The sequence below is a fragment of the Excalfactoria chinensis genome, chromosome 1 (assembly GCF_039878825.1).
Source record: "Excalfactoria chinensis isolate bCotChi1 chromosome 1, bCotChi1.hap2, whole genome shotgun sequence".
Taxonomy (NCBI): Eukaryota; Metazoa; Chordata; class Aves; order Galliformes; family Phasianidae; genus Excalfactoria; species Excalfactoria chinensis.
In genome coordinates, this window is record NC_092825.1 from 49,110,339 (window position 1) to 49,129,095 (window position 18,757).

An 18,757-nucleotide genomic window follows, 5' to 3' on the forward strand; every position below is an offset into this window, starting at 1 on the left:
TGTGTGAGTTGCAGAGGTCACAGAAAGCTGCTGAGGAGATGATGTTGGTGCTACAACCAGAGGAGGCCCTCAGTGGTGGCAGTGCAGAGCCTCAAGATGCTTTGTCCTGTTCTGAGCTGGTTGGGAGGCCCACGGGCTTCAGGCTTCATTCTGTCCTCCTGGATCTTGGAAAAGTATTTTTAGCCATTACATTACGTGCCAATAGAAGACTACTGAGCCCATGTCTTGAGACTTCGTGAGGAAAATAATCCCGAATTTTGGGCTTTGATCATTGCGGCTTTCTCAGAAATAAATAGGTTTCCCAAGCAAACAAACACAAAATCTAGGTCTTCCCGCCTCTTGCTATTTTTGTCTCAGTCTGAGGCAGAAGGTGACGTGAAGACTGCTTGATACCGAAGTGCTGGCGTGGCCTCAGTTTACCTCTTCTTTCTCCACCACAGTGGGGCCGTAACACCCACAGCAGTAACCAGCGCTTCTGCCTTGAGGAGAGGAGCCCCCAGGGTTGCTCCTGCATTAAGGCACATTTTGCTACTGTTGCCATTCATTTAGCAATTCTTTCTTTCAGGGTAAACTGTGTTGTTCTTGCCAAACCTTGGCTTTACGTGCTATTTCTGGAGCCTTTCTGTGCACTCAGCAAATCCACCAAACTCTTCACTGCAGCACTTCTGGTATTTTGCTCAAATCTCTTCTGAGCTGGCTGCAAGTTTGAGATTCCTTCCTTCCTTCCTTCCTTCCTTCCTTCCTTCCTTCCTTCCTTCCTTCCTTCCTTCCTTCCTTCCTTCCTTCCTTCCTTCCTTCCTTCCTTCCTTCCTTCCTTCCTTCCTTCCTTCCTTCCTTCCTTCCTTCCTTCCTTCCTTCCTTCCTTCCTTCCTTCCTTCCTTCCTTCCTTCCTTCCTTCCTTCCTTCCTTCCTTCCTTCCTTCCTTCCTTCCTTCCTTCCTTCCTTCCTTCCTTCCTTCCTTCCTTCCTTCCTTCCTTCCTTCCTTCCTTCCTTCCTTCCTTCCTTCCTTCCTTCCTTCCTTCCTTCCTTCCTTCCTTCCTTCCTTCCTTCCTTCCTTCCTTCCTTCCTTCCTTCCTTCCTTCCTTCCTTCCTTCCTTCCTTCCTTCCTTCCTTCCTCCCTTCCTCCCTCCCTCCCTCCCTCCCTCCCTCCCTCCCTCCCTCCCTCCCTCCCTCCCTCCCTCCCTCCCTCCCTCCCTCCCTCCTTTCCTTCCTTTTTTTTTCTAATGGGGATGAGGAAAAAGCAGGATTCACTTGCAACTTTGCAGTCATGCAAGATTTTAAATCGAGGCTGACAGAAATGAATGGACAGATGTAATTCTTCTCTCACAAAATGGTCTATGCAGATTATGGTGTCATGTTCTATATGCTGCCATGCTGGAACCACTTCCAGACTGTTTTCTGAGATGTATTTGGGACATGCTGTTTCAGCATCTGAAGGAACCTACCTGCACAGTGTTCTCCAGCTCCCCAGTTCCTACCAGTATCTCACGCAGCCCATGCTTCCTGTTTATTTCTTTTTTACTTCCATTCAATTAAGAGTTGAGCTTAAATAATATTTTTGACATGTTTTGTCTTTTGCTCGCATGGTTACAGTGTGTGGGCAGCTGCTCTTCTGTTCTGATGGAGCCAATTTGGGTAGGGAATGCCTTTGCTCCTGCATAAAAAGAACAAACGACTGCCTGGGAAATCCTTTCCTCCCAATTCTGGCTCTGTGTGCACGATAGGGAAGCCATGCTGATCTAAGGTAGGGGTGAATTTCAGTCAATACCAGCGAAATATAATGTGTGGACGCTCTTTATTTTGACACGAGTACCTTTTGCTATTTTAGTTTGTCACATGGGAGCAATTCGATAAGCAATGGGGGGAGGAAAACCCATACCCAACCCCTCCCTGCTAGGGCTCGAGTGCTTGGCAATGTGAGCAAGCCACTGCCTTGTACTGAAATGCTCTGTGATAACTGATCACGTGCTGCCTTCGCCCCAGGCTGAGGCAAGGTGAAACATGTTGGCTCCAACCCACAACACAAGGGGTCTATTTGGTGAGCCGCCTCCGAGCATCAGGAAGTGCAGCGACTGTCGTTCCTCTTCACACCACCGGTGAAATCTCCAGTGTAGTGCAGCCCTCGTTTGTGATTCATTCAATTAAAAATACTTGGTGAGAGTATCTCGGATATTACCATCTGGTGACTTTTAATAATATTTATTCCTGGGAAGATAGATCTTTTAATTAAGGAATTAACCTTAATTTTTGTAGGCTTAACGTAGATCTGGAGAAATGCTCAGGCTTAAGTCTTTCTCTTTTGGATCTCCGTGTTAACCGTCTAGGCAAAAGTTGTCCCCTGAATGATAGCCTCATTGAACTGCTGCTGCCTGCGAAGGGAAAATCCAAGTGGATTTTGGCAAATCTGTACTCCAAGTGGGCAGAGCTGTTCTCTGAGGATCTGGAGCTCACTGCTACATCTAACAGGCCTCTACAGTGTAGTGGAGCTCTTGGCTGAATCCTTCGTCTTTGTTTCCCCTTCTCCCCACCCCAAGGAATAAAGAAAGGCAGTGTGGCTGTCATGTAATGTCTAAACTACCAAGAGGAAACTTCTTCTCTTCTTTGATGTTGAAATGCTGCATCTGGAAGTCTTTTTGCTTCTCATGTAACAGGCAGAAAGCATTTTGATGGACATCTAGCATTACCAAGATCAGTGCATACACAAGCGATCCCTAAAGAAAGCTACGCTACGATCACATCCTTTGCCAAATGGCTTAGCCTAGAAGTACACTTATTTTCTTCCTGAAGCAATGCCAAGCACTTGGAGTTCTCCTTGAAAAGAGGCCCAACACATGGGTATTTCTTTTTCTTTTTTTTTCTTCTGGAAAATGTATATATTTTCTTTTCCCCTTCATATTGTGCCTCTGGTAATAACTGAAGTGATGGAGCCTGTCTGGTTTTAGAAGCTCCTTTAGGGCTTGTCGCGTGTCATACTCAGATGTGCTGGTGTTTTCTCAAGACAGCATAATTAAAACCTGCTTTGTAATGTGTGTAAAGCAGCGGGTAGACGTGAAAGTTGAAGTTGTGTCTTACGCGTGCTGCTGGTATATCCAGACTGCTGTCAGCTTTATTTTGCAACTTAATCCCTAATATATTTTTGTGAGTTATTGTCCTGTTAAAGCTGTCTTCCTGGGAGCTAGCTCTTTAGCTAGCATGATGCCTAAAACGTAAGCTTTGGGAGCACAGTCTTCTGACAGTGGATATTTCAAACTTCAGATGAGCGTTCATCACCGCCTTACATTTCTCCTCTGTAATAATTTAAAGAGTCAGACTTTGGGCAATCTCAATTTTGCCTGAATAGACTCTGGGTCTTTGTTTGGCAGCTGAAGTTGCACGAGCAGGATCTGTATCAGTGTGAGGTTTCACTAGCTCCAAGAGGTTTGTGCCTACACTGATCTAACTTCAGGATCAAGAGACCCTTGTCACTTCACTGTGTCATTCTTGACAACTTTAACTGTGCGGATTGGGTACTCGGGGATCCTGGATTCTGCTTGAGGAAGATCCAAGCTTTTTCATGCTTTATTTTATAGGCTTCTGGAGCTTGCTGATGATCCTGTTCTACTGGATGGCTGCAAGAAAATTCTAAAAACTGAAAAAGCCAGTTTTCCAGTAATCAGAGGCCTTGCACTGTGCTACTTTAGCAGGCTCACACGGTGTCCTGGCTCTGCCTCCATTTTCCATGCCCTTCCCTAAAGCAGAGTATGTTTAGGCTTTGAAAGTAAGTGGCACTTAGGAAATAATTATCTTCAGTTCTGACCTGTCCTCTTATGCAGTGTGTTTGCAGCTATGTTTTAAAACTGTGCTAGTTTTCCAGTCTAGACAAACCATTAATATTTAATAGCTAAGTGTAGGTGTTGCAGGGAAGAGCAGAGGACAGTAACAGGATGCAGGTATCTTATGACCGAGTTCAGAGTGTGCATCTTGCCTAGCTGCTCAGCTACTTCAGATCGGTTTAAGGACTACAAAACTTCCTTTGGGAGTGGTGCAGGCAAACAAACTCCATCACTAATAAATATCTCTCACTGTCCCTGAAGCCTTAGCTTGAGTCTGTCCAGGAGTTTCAGATTGGATATTACGAAGAGTTTCTTCTCAGGAAGAGCAGTGCTGCAGTGGCACAGGCTGCCCAGGGAGGTGGTGCGGTCACTGTCCCTGGAGGTGCTCCAGAACTGTGTGGATGTGGCACTGAGGGACGTGGGCATGGGGATGGGCTGGCGGTTGGACTAGATGGTCTTAGTGGTCTTTTCCAACCTTAATGATTCTATGAGTCTTTGCCTTTTAAGACATCCAAGTCTCCTGAGCTCCCTGACCTGCATGCAGATGCTGCAGCTTGAGGAAAGATGCTGTTCTGGCTATAGGAGTAGAATTTATGCTCTCCCCACCTCACCTGCCATCTTATGTTAGAAACTAAGGTGTCTGAGTGGTCCAGGTGACGCTTTACAGAGGTAGGTGAGAGTATTTTTTCATATATCTTGGAAGCTTTGCTCCCATTAACTCAAAAATCTTTCTCGTGGCTCCATCACTGTTGGAACAGCATTCCCAAGGGCTCAGCCCTCTACAGACCTGCTGGGAAGTCTGTGGCTCCATGCAATTCTTCCAGCTGCTTTCTCTGTGGCCATAAAGGCCTGTGGAACAGTGCCTTGGGAAAGTTGGTTGCTTGTATTGACTGTGCAGGTGTGTGCAGATGGTTTCACGTTAGGCATTGCTAGTTCTGCAATCAGTGCTGGGGATATTCTTCTGGATTCTGGTTTCTTCCTTGAACTGCTCCTCCCATCCTTTTTGCTTTTTAAAAATAGCTGTAGTTTGAGGTCATAGGGAAAGGGTTTTTATTTCTTTTTAATTTGTTTTATAAACTAGGTGTAGATATTAAAGTTGGTATTGCGAGGGGAGCTGAAAGCTGAGCGTAACGCTTTGATAGGGCGCATTGCTTTGCGAATGGAGGATGTGTAGCAGATGATTGAAAAGGGAAATCTCCAGCGCTCTGAGGGGAAAGGAAATGAGCAGGAACTATTTGAGAGCTTCCATTTTATTAAATAAGGTCTTTGGTATTTTTCTCTTTGGAACGTCTTAAAGTCTTGAACTGTGTCCATGAAAGCAAGAGAAGGTAATGACTGAGGTCCCATTGTGTGCCCGAGAGATTTCCTTGGCAGGAGCAGCGCTGTGATGGGGCTATCTTCTCCGCTGCGTGTAACTCGATATTGGCCGCTCTCTCTAGCTTTGGGCTTCTTAGCTCTTTTGCCAGAGGGATTTTAATTTCCTTGGATTCAAAGTGTATTTTTTTGGTAATTTCATTTGTACTAATGTGGTTTAGGAACATTAATCCTAATGAATGTGAAGAATCAGTAACACTAACTAATCAGACCAGGTTTGGGAAAGCGGTGGCTCCTATGGCTTTACTGGAACACTGAAATGCTTCTCTGTGATGTCCTTATTACACTAATCCAACATACTCCTGTTTGCTTCTGCTGCTGCTCCTCATCCCCCAGACCTGCTGGTTCCATTTCTGCTTAACGCATCTCATCCCTGATCTTGAGCATTAGCATGCTTAACATGTTTCACTGGCAAAAACCCACGGTGGCTTGGTGCTGAGTTGTTTACTCTCCTGAATAGCTGATCCGTCACCAGTTCTTTGTTCTAGTCCTTGGTTATATCACATTTGGAAGAAAACAATCACGGAGCTTTTCGGAAAAGAAGTTACACCTATTCACACCAAACAAACAACCAAACCAGAAGACCAGAAGATGCAGCCCTGCCTGGGAGTGATGGCTTTGCAGCGCAGTTCTCACCTGGCATGAGCAAAGGCAACCTTTGTGCCCAGGCTGTGGGACTTGCTTTGATGCAAAATGAAGAATCTCTTGCAGCTTTTAGAGATGTAATCCTGGTACCTTGTGCTGTTTGTCTAACACTGGTACGAGCTGGCTGAGCTGCTTGATCTATTTAGCTGCTATGGAAATCAGTACATACCCAGCCAGAAAATGCATCCTTGCTTGCTGGCATGTTTCCTACATTTACATCAGTCTTTAAAAAGCAGAGACATATTGTAAGCTGCTCATCAGATCCCTGATGACCCAGTTTAGCAGATGTAGTGATTGGCTAATTGTTAAAGATGCCATTTTTGGTGGGTGAGAGGAAGAGCATCAGCCAGGCTTCTAGCGATGAAGAGTTAGAATCAGCGGAGGTAAGAGCTCTTTAGTGGGAGTAACTAGATAAGGCTTAGATTAATTTGTCTGGAGAACAGAGAATTATACTAAAGATTTTATAAATTCAGTTTATAAAATGAAACTGTTGGTGTAATTTCCTTAGTAAAGATCAGTGTGGTGTAACAACTGTACGGCATGGAAAATAGCTGAGACTCCATGCCGTATGGCTGTAACCCCACAGTACTACGATTTTTAGCAATTTGTGAAAATTATGTCCGTGGAAAATATCTACCATGGATGCACTTCAAGTGCGGGGAGACCATAACAAGGCTGTGTCCGTCTGACTCTACTTGGAACTGTGGCTTAGCACGCTGGCTCTGTGCAGCCGGAGGAGAGCAGGCAAAGCAAAGCCCAGGGCTGTGGTCTTGTGTTTTCCAAAAAGCTCTCCTCAGTCTGCAGACATCAAAGAGAGCTGTGCATGTGAAATAAAATCCTGGGTTTTGAGAACGTTGGGAAGAAACTTGTGTAATCTCCGTGCCTTGCTTCAGCACACAGAAAGAGGAAAATGAGGTAAACGCTGCTACAGTGGCATGTAAAACAGTGTCTCTAGGCAAAGTGATGGGTTGGTTGGAGATGGAAAATCATAAAATTCAGTGTTATAGGAAGGATAATAAAATTCAGCAGTAACTGGATGGGTGATGCTGTTAGTAGAGGGAGCTGTGAGCTGTGTGATCGGTAAATATGCAAACACAACAGGGTTTGGTTGTTTTTTTTTTTCAGGCTCCTGGCATTAGAAATAGCAAGTAGAGGAACCAGAGCTACTGGTGCAGAACATGAAACTGGATATTATAGGGATAATATCAATCTGCAGGAGTAGTAATCGTGACTTTAACATGTATTCGAGATTATGTATGGTTCAGATAGGGGAGATGTAAAAGGTGATAGGCTGTATTGTATGCAGTAGACTGTAAAGAAGAAAAAAAGGGTAATACTGATAACACAGGATCTGTTCCTGGTCAAAATTGCTGTGGGGAAGAATGGTAAAAGAGGTCCCAGGGGGAGCCCTGAGAGTCTGCTGAAATCTCTCCTAGGATTGGATTCAGATACAGACTCGAGTCTATGAAATGATATTATTCCCAGAACCATTAGAGAGATAAATATTAGTACGAGAAACTTTAATTTTTTTCTCAGATATAGCTTGGAGAACAAATGCTGCTAATAATAATAGGGTTGGAAGATTTCTTCGCTGTAGCATCGTCTGTTGTTGAGGCAGTGGATGTATCATAGCCAGGGCGACTGCTGCAGGAAAACAAGCTGTTCAGAAGCCGCCATGTCCCCAACTTGGGACTGGGTGATAGTGGTACAAACTTCAATACGTGAAGCAGCATCTTTAATGAGGTCAGTGAGCTGGATTGAAAAGTGAGACACTTGAACGTAGAGCTGTGTGGTGGTGGGGGTTTTACTTTATAAGAATCATCAGAGCCTGCTCTGTCTTCAGGGTCGAGAAATGTGGGGATGAAGGGGAGGACTGCCAGAAAACTGGCTGAATTAAACCTTGAAAATGGTACTGAGAAAATGGGTGACTGTTTCTGAAAGTACACTGAGAGAGAAAGGAGGATGTGGGGCCACTCAGTGTTGAGGACAATATAGTTAAGGAAGATTAGATCTGTAGGATAAAATAGATAGATAAATCACTAGATATACCTAGGATATTCTTATATATATATATAAGATACATATATATATATATATATATATATATATATATATACACGTATCTGTAAGTAAGATATAAACAAAAGCAAATGTTTTTGTGTTGTTGAAAGAGTTCATCATGGGCCCAGAGGATGGGTGGCAGGCATGGAAGTACTGTAGGAGCAGCCATGTTAGAGACATGTGATGGGCCCTAGTATGTGTGGGCTGGGCTGGGCAGCAGGTCTGCATGGGTAGCGATGATACCTGATTCTGAAAGTGAGAGAACAAAGCTGCAGATCTAATGCAAGTTTTACTAATGCTATCAAATCAGGAGTGGCATCATTTGCTTGGAGAAAAGGAAGCGTCAGAGCCCTCTTCGTGAGGGATGACCTGAGTAAGTACAGACCTGTTGGTCCAGCCTCTCGTATGCAAAATCTGAGATGGAAATAGTAATTAAAGACTAGGACACTAATGAAGAATGGGATAAAATACAACACAAATCCATCGGAACATGATTGTGCCAGATCAACCTATCTGTTTAAAATAACAATTTGTTTTCTTAATGGATTGACACCTCCCATTGTAGCACAGATCCTACAGCATGATGGTGGTGCTACAGTGGAAAGTGCTAAGGAGGCAAAAGAAAGTGCAGTTTAGTGCTGGATCGGTGAAACGAATTAGCTGCTAACCATCTTGTTCTGGCTAATGTCCTTTTTTTATTCAAAAAAGAAGAGAGAAGATGAATGCAGGCTAGCTCAGGTGGAAGAAAAGGCTTCCAGAGATTGGGGAATAGGAAGCCTGTTGTGAGAAAAGTCTGGAACAGCTGCTTGTTTAGAGGGGATACATCAGGGAGGTTAATTGTAAGGGAAGGAGAAAATACATTTGAGGCAGAAGACAGCACTGGCAGAGGAACAAAGGACAAACAGAAATTGTTCAGGAATAACTTTAAGCCTGAGATGAGCGCAGCCCCCAGCTGCTGACGGGTGATGTTCTAGAGCAGGCTTTTGCCCAGGGGAGCAAGCATAGCTGCAGAACCTGATTCTAAGATGTAGCCAGCTGAACCTTAGGAAGAGATCAGGTTATGTTATAACCTATGTATGTATAGTAGCAGTTGATCTGATTCTTTGTGTCAGAAGGTCTCTTCCAGCCTGAATATCGCTGTAATTCGAGATATTTTTTTGTCTGCGTAAGCATTTGCAGGAGCAAGGCTATGGTTTTACCGCAGTTACCTGGCTTGTGTTACTGGAAATACATGTACATAGCAAGTCATATGGTAATGTAGTTGGGCATTTATCTCTGAATAAAATTATGGAGTGCAGCCTTCTTATATTTGACTAATATTGTTGTTGGGAGTCAACGTGCAGTGGTAGACCAGCTGTATGGACAGCAGTTCTTTACTGGTCAGTAAAATGCGGGTATTCCTGCTGTGTACATATTGGCGGTTTGTGTAATGCAGTTTTCTCTGGGACACGGGAGACGTGATTCCTTGTTGCTGCAGTGTCACCCAGGTCTCCTAATATCGGTAAAGGCAAAGTTCTCAAATCCGCATTAAGATCTCGAAAGCATTGCGGTTCTGCGTGTGTCTGCTGTAGCTGAAGCAACCAAGAGGTTGGGCGATACTCCCTGCTCCCCCCCCCCCCCCCCTTGTTTTGTTGTGCCCGTTTGGCAGTTATTTATAGATAGCAAGATATCTGCACTAGGATTTGGAAATGGTTTGTTCCCTGGAGGCCCGGTTGAAAATAACAAAAATTGGATTGTGAAATAAATGTAAGGTTTTTAACTTAGTTAGGGATTCGCTTTTAAAACCTGGGGCAGTAATATGGAGTGGAAGAAACAAGATGTGGAAAAAAAGACTGGGTTTTTGTAAATTAATGCCTTTTCATAAACAGATGTTATTGGAGATACTAAATTGCCTGGATGCATAATAATGAGCTGTGCAAAAGAATGAGGGGCAGACACCTATTGAACATGTGGTTACAGGAAGGGGGAAGAAAGAAGAGCATTGGCTGCTGAGAGGAAACCTGATCCAGTCTGTGCCCTGTGGTGGGGCTTGCGGGGATGGCAAAGAAGGGAAGCCAAGCAATCTAAGTAATTAAAGGGGGGCTTTAATAAAGATAGGGGACAGACTCTTCATCAGGGTCTGTTGGGATAGAACGAGGGAGGGGGTTTCAGACTAGAAGAGGGTAGATTTAGACTGGGTATAAGAAATAGGATTTTTACATTAAGGGCAGTGAGGCACTGGAACAGGTTGCTCAGAGAGGTGGTGGATGCCCCGTCCTTGGAGACACTCGCAGTCAGGCTGGAGGGGCTCTGAGCAACCTCATCTACCTGTGGGTGGCCCTGCTCTTTGCAGTGGAGGCAAACTAGATGGCCTTTAAGGGTAACTTCCAACTCAAACAATACTATGAATTATAATCTTCTGGAAGTGAGCTCCATAAAGTTGGTGTGAGATGGGGGCTGGGTCAACTGGGCATAGGCAGATGGACAACTGTTTGGGAATCATCCTTCTCCTACAGCAAAGAGCTTTAGAAGCGTAGCTGCTTTCCTACTTATGGACAGTTAATTTCTCTGTTGTCTTCAAATCTTCAGACGTAAACAATGACTATAGGAGTGTTTTGCTGGTGGTGTTTAAGAAGTACAAAATGGCACACTTTGTACTCTCGAATTTGTCTAGGAGTGGCCCTAGGAAAGCTAATGGGAGCGGGTGGCAACTGTCATTGCTGCTCATGTTCTTCTGCGAAGGGTCACAGCAGAAAGGGTGCTGGGGGCAGAGGACACGCCAGGAGCTGCCCTGCTGGTGCAGAGGTCAGAGGCTGCGGTTTAGGCACCCATCTCCATGTTGTGAAGTGCCTGGCATGCAAACCACGCCAGCTAATATAACCTCTTAGAAAAAAAAAGAAAAAGGAAAAAAAAAAGAATAAATAAAGAAAAAAACAGAAATTAACTCTTTCTGAAGGGAAGGAATTTACTTGCAAGCCAAGGGCAGAGCTCAGACTTTCAGTTCTTTTTTTTTTATGTTCTGGTGTCTGAAGTAGAGTGAAGGTAACCACAAGAATGCAGTAAGGGGGCAGAATGAGGGAAGGAAACCCAGCTCTCCTGGCTTTAAGGCTGAATGCTGTCGTGCAGAAGTGGCTTTGAGAGCCATGGAAAGAGCAGGTAGGTAGTACCCAGCTACTAAGTAGGAGTAGCTTGGGCTATGTAGGAACTAAGGATCAGAAGAGGTTTAAGAAAACAATCAAACAAAAAAACCCCACCCAGCCTACAAACCACCCCACAGTGTGCACTAGAAAGAGTAGAGGGGATTTGCAGAGCTTTCCTTCGTTTTGATCACTGTAGCATTCTCACTTTGGAAGCCTCAGAGGGAGGCTTCACCTGCTCAGAGGACAACTGGAGTTATGTGTAGGTGTGGGCTGCTGGCCATTTGGTAGACTCGGTGCAGCCATGGGCAGCAGCTCACACTCTTTGCCGTGGGTGCTCATTCCCCGTCCGTGTGGTGTCTTCTAAGAATCACTGGTGGGCTCTCAGATTTCGGTAACACGTCCGGCACATGGAGCCAGGCTGGGTGAACCTGCTGGCCTTTTGTCAGAACAGCCCAGCATCTGTCCCTGTCAGTTATCCCTCCCCAGGAACGCGCCCACTTCTTTGGACAAGGTGCTGGGGAGGGGGACGCTTCCAAAAACGGGCACAACAACTGGTTCTGCCCCATGGCCCCAGGGCAGCGCCGATCCCCTGGGGGGAGCGGGACAGCTGACAGTGGGTGACCTGCTGGCCCTGGGGTCCCCCTGCCTGGCTCCCCCCCTGGCAGCTGCCCAGCCCCGGTGTGGAGTGAGGGCGAGGCGTCAGCCGATACCCAGCCCGAAAGAGATCCCTTGGCGCGAGGCACCGAGGCGGCCACTCTCCTCTGCCCCCCTCCGCAGCACCAAAGGGTTCTGCAGCGCTAATCCCAGCACCTGTCCCTGCCTGGGGCGGCAAGGAGAGTTTGGGGTTGGGGGAGGAGCGGTCCCATATGTTTTTCGCTGTCCTGGATTGGGAGCGTTCCCTCTGACGCACCTAGAGCCCAGAACATATGCTCTCCTCAGATCCGAAATGCTGTCTGCTTCCTTCCATCCCCGGTGGCTGCAGCAAGGATCCTGCCTTCCCTGCTCCCCGGCAGCCGTGCCACTTGCTGCCCGGGCACTGCAGGACGCCGCGCGGTCAAGGCTTCCAGGGCCGTTCTCCGTACGGGATTTCTAATTTTAGGAGCCTCTGCTGCGTATGGTTGAGCGCTGTCTCGCTGGATCCCAGAAGAGAGGGGCCGAGCCGAGCCAGGCAGCGCCTTTTTATTTTCAGCTGAGCCAGTGTCAACCTGAGTGGCCCCAGAGGCCTGAGCCAAGCACTGCGCAGGGCTGCCAGAGTCCTTCCCACCAGGCTGAGAGACGGAGGCTTGCGTCTGAAGCCTCCAGTCCCGCGTCCTCTTGGCCTTCACCTGGAGGATCTTTGGCTATGTATGGTGTGTATTGTATGGATTATCAATACCCAGTCGTCCAGGTAAGCGGAAGGAGAGCGATGGCTGTACGGCGGCACGGTGCTTGCTCCTGGGGCACGCTGCAGCCTGTGCGCAGGTTGGGTAGGGCGCTGCTCAGCGCGTGCCAGGCCTCGGCTCCCCAGAGGCTCTGCCTTGAGCCTCCCTGCATGCGAGCGCTCCTGTTTGGCACTTCAGCTCCCCGGACTGCAGTGTTTGAGACCTGTGTGCTTTGTTTTGCATTTTTGGCTTTTAAAATACTTCTTTTTGTTGTTGTTGTTGTTGTTTTTTTGTTTGTTTGTTTTTTTGAGGGTGGGGGGGTGAGATTTGACAGCAATGTCACGCTCTGCCAACTGCTGTGTTGTCAAGTGCCTCGCTGCTTTGTCCAGGGCATGTGACTTGTGAGTGTGACTGCAGTCTGTCCCTCGGGGCTGGCAAGCCACCGGGAGCGGCTGCTTGCCCACTTTTCCTCTTCCTTCCCCTGAAACCACCAACAAAACCTTGGGCAAAGTCTTTGTCACCTTCCCATTCTTGGAGACCCAGCGAGGATCTGTAGGGTGACAGGAATTGGGTGCAGCGCTTTGCTCAAGCCTTGCTGGGGAGGGGGCTATATTTGGAGCACACGTGTGTGTTCCTGGCTGTCCTGTGAAGTCTTGGAGGAGCCAGAGGCCGTGGGGTCAGGCTCGAATGCTTTCGGAGCCAAGTGAAGGATGATGTTCTACACGCAGCCCTCGGCTATTCAGTGTCAGCATTCCTCCTCCTCAGAGGCACCAAATTCATCCAGAAAATGTGAAAGGTAGACTACGAGCTGAAGATTATCTACCCTGAGATAGTTCAGATAGCCACTAAAGGGTATTTTGTTAGGTTACCTTGTACTGCGGGTTTTGTTACGTACATGAATAGGCTCCACAACCAGAAGTGTGTCTTTTGGTTGTTAAGATTTGTTCCTGATAAATTGGTTCTTTACACTTGAACCCTTTATTTTTCCCCCCCTCCCTCTGGCCTTGATCCAGCTGGCAGGTTTGCTCCATCTAAACTTGAGCCAGCACAGAAATGCAGGTAATGGGATGTTAAAATCGAAGGCTGCGCTTTCCTTCCACCCTAGCGGTACAAGGGAATTAGAGGCGTAGCAAAAGAAAGAGTCCTGAAACTTACTGAAATTAGGGTGGTTGTGGCCTTCCCTTCTCTCTCCACTTCTGCCAGTTTGGAAGTGTATGTATAAGCCACTTGGTCCAGCTGAAGGTTAGTTCCTTAGTTGTGCTCTCTCCGGTGTGATCTCAGCAGCCTTGCTCCATCACCTGCTGCTTGAATGGTCTCGTCCAACTCATTTCCTGGTAGGGTGTGAATGATGGGAACTAGCAAATGTCATCTGATATATCTGAGGTGAGCACTGGTTGGATATGAGGAAAAATGTTCTTTGAGAAGCAGTGGTGCTGCAGTGGCACAGGCTGCCCAGGGAGGTGGTGCAGTCACCGTCCCTGGAGGTGTTCCAGAGCCGTGTGGATGTGGCACTGAAGGATGTGGTCAGTGGGCATGGTGGGGATGGGCTGCTGGTTGGACCAGGTGATCCTGGAGGTCTCTTCCAGCCTTCATGATTCTTTAGATTCTGTAATGCCACTTTCACAGCAAGGGAATGAAGTTTCAGCATCTATGTGCCTGTGATGCACTAAACCCCTTGAGAACCACAAGATTTGGCATCTAGATGTGTTCTAAATATGTGCTTTTTGAATAAACGCAGCAAGTAGGAAGGGCTGATCTCATGGCTCCAAGCAGTATGTTGCTTGGGCTCTGGTGCTTAGCTCTGCTTGTGCATTCTTGTTGCTTTCAGCGCTCTGTTCTGCAGTTGGGGTCCTCGGTTCCCTTTTATAGAGGGCATAAAGGGGCAGCTAAGTAGGGGCCCCACCAAGCTTATTGTGCTTGACCATCAGACAGTGCTTGAACCCCAGTCCTCAGGGGGAAAGGTGACTGGCACAGATCAACCAATTAATTTTATCTGCCTTGTTCATTATCAGATGTTGCTTTGTTGGCTCCAGGGTGAGCCCAAGACAACAAAGACCTCAAGTGTTAACAAGTGTCATCTTGTTCTTGAAGCTCTTGAAACTCTGTATTAGATGTTCAGTTCAGATGGGTTGGGGGCAGTCAGAACTCCTACGGACCCGTGATTCTTGTTGCCTACATTTATCCGTTAGAAATTGTGTGTTTCCTTCTGTTAAACAGGAGCAAAGGTAGATGAACTTCAAGCAAGGGAGAGGAGATGCTTCAGACCGATGGGAATCCCCAGTCCTCTGGCACAAGCTCAGAGCGGTTGTACCAGCAGGGCGGCGGAAGGCAACGCAGGGCAGGGTGCAGTGTATGAGTAGGGACTTAACCCATCCCATCCTTTCTGCAGAGGACTCTTCTGTGACACCTCCTGAGGCGGAGGCCGGAATGGGTTAGAAAAGGGGGCTGTTTCACTGAGAAGCGGTTGGATGAATGTAGCACACCTATGTGGCAGGTTGGATGTGAGGAAAAACTTCTCAGAAGGAGCAGTGCTGCAGTGGCACAGGCTGCCCATGGAGGTGGTGCAGTCACCATCCCTGGAGGTGTTCCAGAGCCGTGTGGATGTGGCACTGAGGGACGTGGTCAGTGGGCATGGTGGGGATGGGCTGATGGCTGGACCAGGTGATCTTAGAGGTATAATCCAACATTAATGAGTCTGTGATTCTAAAGGTCCGTGCTATATCCTTCAATCCGTGACATGAAATTGCCACCCTGTGGCACAGCAGAAACCAGGTGAATGCAAAAGTTAAGTTTAAATGAATGGAGATGGCGCTGATTTACAGAGGGCTGAAGACGAGATGCATGTAGCTAAAACTCAGTGCTTTGCCCAGGCAAAGGGATAAGGAGCTCACCGTGTTTTGACCCAGAATCGCGCTCTGGAATCTCAGGTTTGTAATAGAGGGGGAAAAAAAAAGAAAGAATCCCAGACTTTCCCTGGTTGTGCAATGTTGCCTGCAAACCTGTAGTGTCTTCAAAGCTGAGTTAGTGGAGAGGATGAAATAACTCAGGAGAACATGGACTCCTGAGTCAGAGCCCCGTGGGGCCGTGTGGGGCCTGGCTGCCTCCCAGAGGACCACACAGCAGGCTGCGCGCTGCGGCTCTCTGCATCCCAGTGGAGCAGTGAGGCAGCAGCTTGCTCGGGCTTTTCCTAGTGAAGGAGCAAGCCGGGCTGCAAGGCGTGCTCCTGCTGCCCTTTGGCTGAGCAGGAGGGAGGGAGCGAGGGAGGAGGAGGTGGGTTTGCAGCCATCAGATTGGGAAGCAGCATGGAGCAGCACAGTGACACAAGGCCGTGAAGAATCACCGCTAGGTGTATATATCTATTTAAGTGTAAATTATAATGGGCTATAAATGCAAAGGAGAGCAAACGGGGATGAAAGGTATTACTGCGGTGTCTTTTCTGCTGGAAAAGTCTGGGGAGCCTCTTGAGTGCCTGGGGTCAAGAAGAAGGGCAGCTCAGCTCAGCACTCCGCTCTGGCCGAGGACCCGTGCCCGGTGCTTGGATCTCTGGGTGTCTGGGGTCCGGCTGCCCGGTGGGGCACCACCAGCGGGCCCTTCCTGGGCTCCCTGGGGAAGGAACGCCGCCATCCGCAGGCAGCTCAGGTGCGGAGGTAGTAAAGGCCAGATGCTCACTGAAGATAAATGGGGAGGTGCGGAGAAGGGGAAATAAGCAAGCTGGGAAGGAGCCCGGCGCCCTCCGGTTTTTATCACGAACGAAACGCAGCTCCCGGCGCTGCTACTGCTTCCGGTTCAGCACCCGGGCCGCGCACCCCCTCCGCTCCCCTTTGTGCGGGGCTGACAGCTCCGCACCCCGCGTCGGGACGCGCCTCTCCGCCCCGCGGCGCCCGGTCCGGGGTAGCGCCGCTCCGCCGGGCGGGGGGCGGCCGGAGCTCCCGGAGCCGCGGAACCCCTCCGGAGCCGGGCTGGGGGGCGCCGGGCCGGGCCGGGCGGGGCGAGGCGGGCGGGGTGGGGGCGGGCCAGGCTCGCATTAATTACCTTCGGCATTCGGGGGCGGTGCTTCCCGCAGCCATCTGGCTGAGCCGGGGGGGGCGGCGGGAGGAAGGGGGAAGAAAGGGAGGAACACGAGAGAAGAAAGGGAGGAAAAAGGGCTCGGGGGGCACCGCGCCGGCGAGGTAGTGCAGCGAAGGCACCCGCCGCCCGCCCGCCTCCTTGGGGCTGCTGCTTTTTGGGTTTTTGTTGGTTTTTTTTTTTTTTCTTTCCCTTTTTTCTTTTTTTTTTTTTTTTTTTTTTTTTTTTTCCCCTCAACCCTCTTCTCCCCCCCCCCCCCCCCCTTTTCCCCCTCCCTCTCCCTTCCCTTTCTCCTCCTCTGTTGCCGGGCTTCCCCCATTTTGGTTTATGGAGAAAAAGAAAATGGTAACTCAGGTAAGGCTGGCGGGCGGCTGCCGTGCCCGGCTTTGTCTTGGAGGCGGGAGGGCAGCGCTGGGCTCTGCCGGAGCCCGGGCGGGGGGGGGGTTGTTGGATGGGAGTGAGCCCCGGCGCTCCGCCGCTCACCTGGCGCGGGGGTCCCGCACTGCCCTCTAGGGAGAGCGGGGCTGCGGCCGCCGGGCCCGGAGAGCACAAAGGTGAGCGGCTTCTCCCGAGCCGAGAGCTGCCCGGCGGCCGAGGGGGTGTGCATCGCCCGCTGCTCGCCTTGTAAGGCTGCTACGTGGTTTGGGTTTTGGGTGGGTTTTCTTCTTTTATTTTTGATTAAATTTGTTATTTTTGGCATGGCATCTGCAAGTCGCCGCCGGAGGGAGGGGGGCAAAGGGAGGAGAAGAGCGGCATCGCCGAGCTGGAATCCTTTGGAGTTGGGCATTATATAATGCCCCGCAGTGCCTTGCGGAGCTGGGAACCTTGGGGGGATATTCCTGAGGGGAGGCGAAGGAAAGGGCTCTTGCAAGGAACTTTTCTTCAGTTCGGGTTTTTTCTTCTTTCTTTCCTGTGGAGCTTTGCATTTTCCTACCCAGATGCACACTGTAGCCCCGGCTGCCCACATTGCCCCTGGCTGCATCCCCCTGTGCCAGCCCTGGCCGAGCTCTGCATGTCCCGCTGCACGGGGCTAAGCAATCTGCTGCAGGGAGGGACACCCTCTCTGACCCTTCTGTTTCTTATCCTGCATTCATTGTCAGGGGCTGAAAAATGGGTCTCTGTCCTATGCAGTAAGGTATCTCCCAAGCCCCACCTCTGCTCCTGCTGTTTCGTCCTATCCATTACCGATTCCTTTATATCTGGACCAAGGCTTTCTGTTTTGAGACTGAGGAGCTCTGCAGAACTCTCCGGAGGCACTCTGTACCTATGTTTAGTTCCGTGAGTGATGCAGGAAAGCTGTCCCTTTGCAGGCGGGGTCCATTTGTGTGTGGCTGCATGCTCAGGTCGTGCCAGGCTGGATGGAGGGGGATGCCCACGGGCACGCTCTGGAGTTGCTATGCACAGCTGTATATGCAGGGTGCTCCCTGCCACCGCTGTTATGCAGTGTGGGACGGTGCCGAGTGTGTGCAGTCAGTGTGTGCCTGGGAGCTGGCACCCCAAAGCTGCCTGATTGGAAGGAAGAGGTGCTGGGGAGGATGGGGTGCAGCTGCAGCACTAAGTAAAACAGGAGGGCACAAACTGGCCTGAAGGTTGGAGATGCAGTTGGGCTAGACGGTCTTGGTGGTCTTTTCCTACTGCAGTGGTTCTTCGATACCCTTGTGGACCGCATGTCATTCGCATTGCTTGACCTTGCATTATAGCTGTCTTAAGAGCATGCAGTACCCAGGCTAGAATCACAGGGTTTTGCACTGCATAGTCATGCACTGCTGTTGAGGAAGATGCACGTGTGAGAAAGCCCCAACAGTAAGGGAGGAGAGCTTGGGCTTCCTCTGGCTGGGGCTCTGGGGATGATGATGCTCGCTCAGATGAGCCCCGCAGTGCTGGGCTGCACGGGGGACAGTGGCATCTCTAGGGCAATGTCCCCACCACAGCATGCTGCAGTGGCGTAGCCTCATTCACAGCTTGTGAACTTGCTTCCTTGGGGTTGCATTTAGTTTATGGGAAGTCCAGTCTTGCTGGTGCCTGAAGCTGCTGAATGAATTTGGCATTGCCGTGGCAGTGCTTTGCTCTGCTTGGTTCCATCTCCAGGCGCTGCTGTCTGCCTTGCCCGTTGCTTTTTAGGAAGCAGCTTGCCTGTTTCCTTTGGAGATCCGGGAGATGAACTGCTGTATAGGCACGAGGGGATGGTGAGACAAGGTGGATGGCAGCGTGTGGGGTGAGAAGAATGGAAACAGCGATAGACGGGAGGTGCTGGAAGGCAAAAAGAGGAAACCTAAATTACTAATGAGAGCGAGAGCTCAGATTCATTAACAGAAAGTAC

General features: G+C 49.1%; 1 protein-coding gene across 17 annotated transcripts in view; it reads left to right on the forward strand.

Annotated features, from left to right (window-relative positions):
* RBFOX2 (RNA binding fox-1 homolog 2) overlaps window positions 1-18,757 on the forward strand; it is a 155,768-nt gene that overhangs the window by 63,400 nt on the left and 73,611 nt on the right. For 3 of the 17 annotated variants that reach the window (XM_072326454.1, XM_072326464.1, XM_072326458.1), the window contains exon 1: window positions 16,673-16,791. The exons of 10 other annotated variants lie outside the window; for them this stretch is intronic. In XM_072326454.1, coding sequence (XP_072182555.1) covers window positions 16,765-16,791 — 27 coding nt within the window. In that variant the 5' untranslated portion in view covers window positions 16,673-16,764. Of the gene's footprint in view, window positions 1-11,962; window positions 12,399-16,672; window positions 16,792-18,757 lie in introns of those variants that run through there. 4 more of the 17 variants (XM_072326457.1, XM_072326465.1, XM_072326461.1 and 1 more) reach the window with 3 other exon arrangements.